Below are 7,202 nucleotides of genomic sequence, written 5' to 3' on the forward strand. Positions count from 1 at the left end.
CCTAATATACTTCATATTACAGAGTACAACCATTAATATTCATTTTCATACAAAAAAATATGTAACAAATGAAACAAATATAACAAGCTAAGATATCATGATACTATAGTATGTAAGACATTTCACACAAGAATATTTAACACATAAATTTTAGTTGTTGATATCAATTAATCTCAAAAAAAAAAAAAAAAAAAAAAAAGTAATTTATTGTGGTGGCTACTGTACAGCAGGCCCAACTAGAAAGTTAATCCTAAGCCAATAGTGTTATGATACACTCGGCTGTTGCCAGCAAATAAACAATGTTCAAGGTTATTTTGATGCATGTTCATAATTTATATGGATTGTTCATTTATATAATTATATAGATAATGTTATATGTAGTCCTTAGGGTTACAAATTGAAATAAGTATTTAATATCTTTCCTTTTTTGGTATAAGTTTAGGAATGCATGACAAAATCACGTACAAATGAATATATTTCATTAATACTTACCTCTTTTAGTTTCTTATACATAACCTTTAGGGCTACATATAACATTTTCTTAATTTTATTTGATACTTCGAAATAAAGGCTAAATAAAAAAAAATCATTAGTGATGATTAGTTGGTAATTGTGAAATTCAAAATGGTTTATGCATTGTGAATAAAAGTACGTATTAATTAGGAATTTAGGATAACATTCCATTATTTATTCATGATAGTACAAGTGTACAACACTTTTAGTTTGAATCAAGGACAAAATGTAACCCTGTAATTAGTACCAGAAGGGCAAGTATAAGTGCTAGTAGCATCGTCCTTAGGATAACTGTAAGCATCTGGGCACTTACCCTTAAAATACCTAGATAAATCAGTTGCAGGGCAATTATCCTTGAAACTATTTATGCAACAATATTTATCATCTTTGAGCGCAGTGCACGGGTTGTTGCATCCACCCGGGGCCTTAAGGTGAGCAGGGCACGGGCCGATAAGGTCACCCTTGCAAGTGGGTCCTTTGCTACAACCATTTACGGGCAAAAAACTCATGGGTACATTGAACCCATCAACCAAGGAAATGTCAAAGAAATCCAAGTTGTTAAATTGTTTTAAGCCATATTCAGCTAAGGTGTTAGGGGGTGTACCATAAGCTGTGCATTGGAGTACCCCACCACAGTCTCCTGTGATGCACTTGAGCCCATTGGCCCCACTAGGTGTGCACCCAGTGCGGGGCCAAATTCGGCCACCGGTCTGGCCAGGGTTGGCGGTGACAGTCCATGTGTCACCGGTATTCATACGTTTGCCACCACCGGGTACTGCGCCGGCCCAAATAGTGTAAGGGCAGTTGTTTGTTACTGTAAAGGTGGCTGCATGGGTGGATGTGGAGATAAGGGAAACAAGGACTATGAAGACGCAGAAAATGGAGAGTGATTTCAAGGGGATCATGATGGAAAGATTGAAAAGAAGTGTGTTTGGATTTTTATTTGTTGATTGTGTGTATTTGGTTGAGATTGTTTTAGATTGTATAGGAATAGAAGGGAAGAAAAGTCACAAATGATCGTAATATCCAAAGAAAATTGTGGAGGCCTTTGTAGATATACATAATACGTGTTGTACGTTTTTTATTTTTTTATTTTTTTTTTGTGGAATTTCAATATAATATTGAGTCAAGGTCAAATTATAGGTCGTTTTAACAACATAGTGGAACATACTGTACTATTGTGTGATGGACAGTTTGAAGCTAATTATGGGCATACCGACTTGATGCGCCCACCAGTATGGACTAGACTTTAGCGATGGGTCGTTTATACTACGTTATATTCAATTATTAATGCTATCATTATCATATTATAGTCATAATTTCTGGTTACTACTACTCGTAAGTCGTAACTAGGGTGTTCTTAAGTCATCCTAGATAGATACTATATGTTAATTTAAGCTATAGATCAGACTTAAGGCAATTCAATTACATAATGGCAAGCTAGACCTAAGTCTTAAGGAAACAATTATAGAATGTTGATGTGTTTCTGTTCCGGTGAGCTCCGGCAACTTGAGTCTTGGAATCCGTAAAGGTTTATCGGCCAATTAAGTACCTGCACAGTCAATACAAATTAGCTAACTTGGGGGATTATCCGGGGATAACCGCTCCGATGCTAAAGTCACCAATTTTATGAAAAGAATAAAGAAGAGATGAGAAAGTGTTTAAGAGAGAGAGAGTTAGAGAGATAAAGATTGTACCTTAATAATGAATTATGTTTGAATATTTATAAGAAAACAACCAAGCTAGTGCCACCTATCGACATAGGTGGCAAGTTGACTTTATAGACAACAGGTGCCTACGTGGTCGGAAGCACCTCTCCACGTGGCCGTAATGAAGGCCGTTATGGAGAGTAAGCCGATATGCGTAATAATGGAGAATTAACAGCGTAACATATTTTAGTGGACAAATTCTAACGGTGTCGGCACTATCCTGTAAAATTTCTTCATTATTTTCACGTTTTGATATTATTTTCGCTATTATACTTTAATTTGACTGACAAATTCATATTTTACTGCTGTAATACGAGTACTTTGTTAAGCTATTTATGATTACAGCCCAAATATATGCTAACTAGATATTTGTGAGTTTGTTACAAGCGCAAATATCAAGATAGTTTGTTAAAAGTTTCCTTATGTAAGTAATACGGAGTGAAAATTTCTCTCTCTAATAGCCTCTCTCTTAATCTGGGATTGAACATACTCATTTGTTACCTAAGATTGTTGGATTATTGGCCTGGATTAGTAAAAGTATAAAAATTTTGGAAGAAAAAAAAAAAAACATAGAAGGGAGTGTAATGCTATTGGATTGGTCGAAATTACTTCTTGTATAATTAACTTATATTTTCAAAATATTAATTTTATATTATTGTTAATAATGTATACTCCATAGTTAAAGATATCAACAGTAAAATCTATGCTTCATATTCAAATGTAAAAGAATGTAAGAAGTATATACGCGTACGATTGAAGTAATAAGCGGGTCAGATGAGATAACAAAAGATACAACTATTCAATAGATTGTTCATTTGTTGATCTTTACCTATAATATAATTTGATTGTTATGGAGTAACAAATGCGACATGGCAAGATAAGTTTTATTTACATTGAAATTTAGACATACCAAGAGAAATTAAATAAAAATGAATTAGGGAAAACAAGACATTTTATTTTTACACCATTTTGACTCAATCCCTAATCAAAAATTGATATATTTTTTATTTTTTTATCAAGTATCTCTTTTATTGCCAACATAAATACAGGTTAAACTTTTTTATGTCAAAATAATTAGAAAAATACTCTATTTGAAATTTATAACCTTCCTAACACATTTGAACCATTATTATAATTTAAAAGCATACAATTAAATCAATTTAACAAGATGTCACAATACTAAATTAAGAAATGGAGTTGATAGTTGATATCTTTTAGATTCAAATCATATACGAAGTATCTAAAATTTTAAGGTGAAGAACAAGACACGCTTAGTTGTTCACTAAAAAAAAAAAGTATTGTAGTATTCAACATTTGGTGGAGTATAAAAGAGAAATTCTGAGCCGATCATAGCTGGAATCTTTAATGAATATAATAATGCTGATCAGTTGATGGTAAGTTGTATCTATATAATTATTATTATCAATACAAATAAAAATAAAATTCTCGTATTTGCATTTGTTGGTACTAATAAAGAATTATTTTGGTATATATTATGATAAAACCATTCAAACATAAATTAGTACCAATGAATATTACTGTATTATAAATTTATACTTAATTAATTATTGATAACCTAAGTTAAAAATACTCAGTATCAAATGCTGGAAGCTTGGAACCTATGGGGACTTAAAGTAGATGTACAGATTATGGAAATCAAGTATAAGGCATAATTTGGGGCTTTTGGGCCTGAATGTATTTAACTTGGGTTGGGCTTTAGGTTGATTTAAATATGGTTATAGGTTGTAAACGACTCATGATAAATGAGTCACGGATTACAGATGCATGGTTTGTGTATAATGAATGGGTCACATATTTTGAAAAATCGGTTCAAACTTATTTTTCCTGGATTGAAGTAATTCAAGATCGGGTTTAGTTTGTTCCGCTTTAGCGTTGAGTTGTCAAGCTAATGGTCAGCTCAACATTGGATACGAGTCACATACAATCCAATATAATTCGGTTAGTTTGGTATTGAGGTCAATATAAATAAGTCATTTAGGTTCAATTTTAAATTTACAATTGGTGATTTCTAACCGATTTAATTCTCCATGGATCGGCCAAATATCAGACAATTTCATATATAGTTTACATAAGAACTCGGTAATGCTAGTTTTTTCGACCTTATGACCTTGAAGCAAAGATCTGGGTCCCTCTCCTCCAAGAGTCTGGCCTATGTAACTACAATAATTATTTACATGTAATAAGTCCCGATCAGGTAACAACGTGTTTTAAATGTAACAAAAACTTTGTTAAATTCATTCTTGATATACATGAGCTTTACTTTAGTGACACATTATTGAAAGCAAGATTAATACAATAGGATAGCATTACATTTATTCATTTAATATACAGTACAACATACTTGATAAACTATATATAAGGAGTACTATACATACCACCTCCATATTATACATCAAGGACAAAATGTAACTACATAGTTGGTACCATGAGGGCAAACAAAGGTGCTAGTTTGATCATCCTTAGCATAACTATAAGCTTGTGGGCACAAATTCTTAAAAATCATGGAGTAGTTATTTGGAGGACAATTTGTTTCATATTGGTTCCTACAACAATATTCATCAGTATTGTACTTATTGCAAGCGCTTAAACACCCACCATCAACCTTAAGGTCGGAAGGACACGAATCGAGAACATTAGCAGCGCAAGAGGGGGTATTGTCGCATCCACTAGCCGCCTTAAAACTCATGGGTACATTAAACCCATCAACCAAAGATATATCTATGGTATCCTGTGTGTTTGTTAAAGTATACTCAGCTATGGTTAATGGGGGTGCCCCAGAGTTTGTACCGCAGTCGAATAGCCCACCACCACAGTCTCCTGTGGTGCACTTAAGGCTGTTGGACCCACTGGAGGTGCATCCGGTACGACCCCAAACACGGCCAGCAGACGTGCTGGGATCGACATCGAAATTCCATGTGTCACCGGAGGGCATTTCCTTTGCACCACCGGGTAGTGCAGCGCCCCACACGGTGTAGCCACATTGGTTTTTAACTGTAAAGGTGGCTGCGCGGATGGGTGTGGAGATTGCGGAAGCTAGTATGATTACGAGGCAGGAAATGAGGAGGGGTCTTAAGGAGGGGCTCATCTTGGAAGACTTGCTTATTGAATGAATTGAAGTTTGGATTTTGATTTGTTGATGGTGTGTTTAAGAGTTGAGATAATTTGGTTTATATAGGAAAAGAGGGGAAGAAAAGTCACAAGAGATTGTACCGTGTTAAAGTCACAAATTTGATCATATTTTTTTCTAAATACATTTTTTTTTAGTTTGCCCCACCCGATTGACTACATTTCAATCCGATGACTTGGGTTGCACACTTTAGCCTGTGATGGGTGAGTCTCCCAACAAAAGTTTTTTATATTCGGTGAGGCTCGAACTCGAGACCTTCCTTAAGCAACATTAATCTGCTTATCACTTGATCCAACTCTTGTTGGTTTTAGTGTAAAAATTCTTGGGTGGACCTTTGTCCTCACGTGCTGTTGTCTGAAGAAAATAACCCGGCCCACACCTATCAAGCCCAATTATAACAAAACCCCTTCTAATCCAGTATTCCTTCGTTAAAAAAAATGAACTATATTCTCTCTCCTCTGCGAACATCGTCGCCGAAATTATGATGCAAATTCATCAATTGAGAAATTCTGCTGCAATTGTCTCAACAAATCGGTTTTTGAATCGGAATCAAACACAAATAACAATGAAGGTATCAATTACTCTTTATTTTGATTTTCTGCAAATATCATGAATAAAAATTGATTATGTTTTTAATTCGATTTAATTCTTCCCAAATCAATCTGCTTTTCTCTACTTAGGGCTTTTAATTATTCTAAAACTTTAATCAATTAAAACTTTCTTGATCAATTTTGGTTTCATTTGTGTATAATCTGAGGTTTAAATGATTGATGATGGTGTTAGTTACTTAGTTCTGGTAATTTTATGTAGCTTATGGAAAATTGCATAAATTACGTTGTGAGTAGAATTTTGATTTGTGTTATTTTTTGATTTATTTATTGTCCAACGTTAGCAGTGAAGTTTGGTGTGGAAAAGATGATGGGAATGATTTTAAAAAATTAAAGAAATAAAATTAGGGTTTATATGGTTTACGACCAGTTTAACCCTTTTGAAGGCATGTGAAATGGAAGTATAGAGGGATGAGGCTAGCAACATGCTTAAATAAAGGTCACTATGGCTATTATGACATTAGTGTATGAGAAAGGTTGCTATATTATTATAAGGGTCACTATACATATGTATGGCTAGTTGATTGAGTTTCCACAATCAGCTATATAGTAGATGGCTGCCTTCAATTAACTCTCACGTGCTTAGGCTTATGACTTGGTATTATCCCTCTTTTGCTTTTGATAAAACTTATTTAGCTTCTAATATTTTGGATAGTTGGGATCACTGTAGTAGGTGGTGTTGGCTATGTACTCTTTTAGCTTCTCCATTAGTATCTTATTTTGCTCAAACATTTCTAATGTTGTTGTAATGGTTTCCATAGCTCCAACCTTTGTTGTGTTAAAAACAAAAAAAAAAAAAAAAAAACTATATATTGCTATATGTCTCAGTTTTCAAATGATTGTTTTTCTGAAAGTTAAATACATAATGTTGTAGAACGAGTTATGAGCTGTTGTTATTATTTTCAATTGTGAATGGAGTGTGGTATAATTTGTCCCACAACTTGTGATCGAGAAGAATGAGGTATATGCAAATAAAACATGTATATGTTATTCTTTTATTTAGCCGAAAATGGTCAGATCGATATCTAATGCTTTTATGTATGTTAGGTGATAAGAAGGGAACATGATAAACATTGTTCTCAGAGACATTAATGCCTTTATAATAAAGCATTGTAGGATTTGGAGAATCATATATAGTTAAAAACTCTATAAGCCTATTAGCTCAATTGGTCGAGCACTGTGTATATTTTTATTGGCACAGATGATGTAGGTTCAAGTCCTACA

At 33.7% G+C, this 7,202-nt stretch overlaps 2 protein-coding genes across 2 annotated transcripts; both read right to left on the reverse strand.

Moving 5' to 3' along the window:
* Positions 1–655: 655 nt before the first annotated feature.
* On the reverse strand, positions 656–1,864 carry LOC110719475 (alpha-amylase/trypsin inhibitor-like). Its single transcript, XM_021898430.1, has one exon. It carries the CDS (start codon positions 1,416–1,418, stop codon positions 729–731), a length of 690 nt encoding a protein of 229 aa, XP_021754122.1. The 5' UTR covers positions 1,419–1,864; the 3' UTR covers positions 656–728.
* A 2,582-nt stretch (positions 1,865–4,446) lies between these two features.
* Positions 4,447–5,800, reverse strand: LOC110719477 (pathogenesis-related protein-like). The gene has a single exon (XM_021898431.1). The coding sequence runs from the start codon at positions 5,326–5,328 to the stop codon at positions 4,636–4,638; it is 693 nt and encodes a 230-aa protein (XP_021754123.1). The 5' UTR covers positions 5,329–5,800; the 3' UTR covers positions 4,447–4,635.
* Positions 5,801–7,202: the final 1,402 nt, after the last annotated feature.

Source organism: Chenopodium quinoa, unplaced genomic scaffold (assembly GCF_001683475.1).
Source record: "Chenopodium quinoa cultivar QQ74 unplaced genomic scaffold, ASM168347v1, whole genome shotgun sequence".
NCBI classification, from domain to species: Eukaryota; Viridiplantae; Streptophyta; class Magnoliopsida; order Caryophyllales; family Amaranthaceae; genus Chenopodium; species Chenopodium quinoa.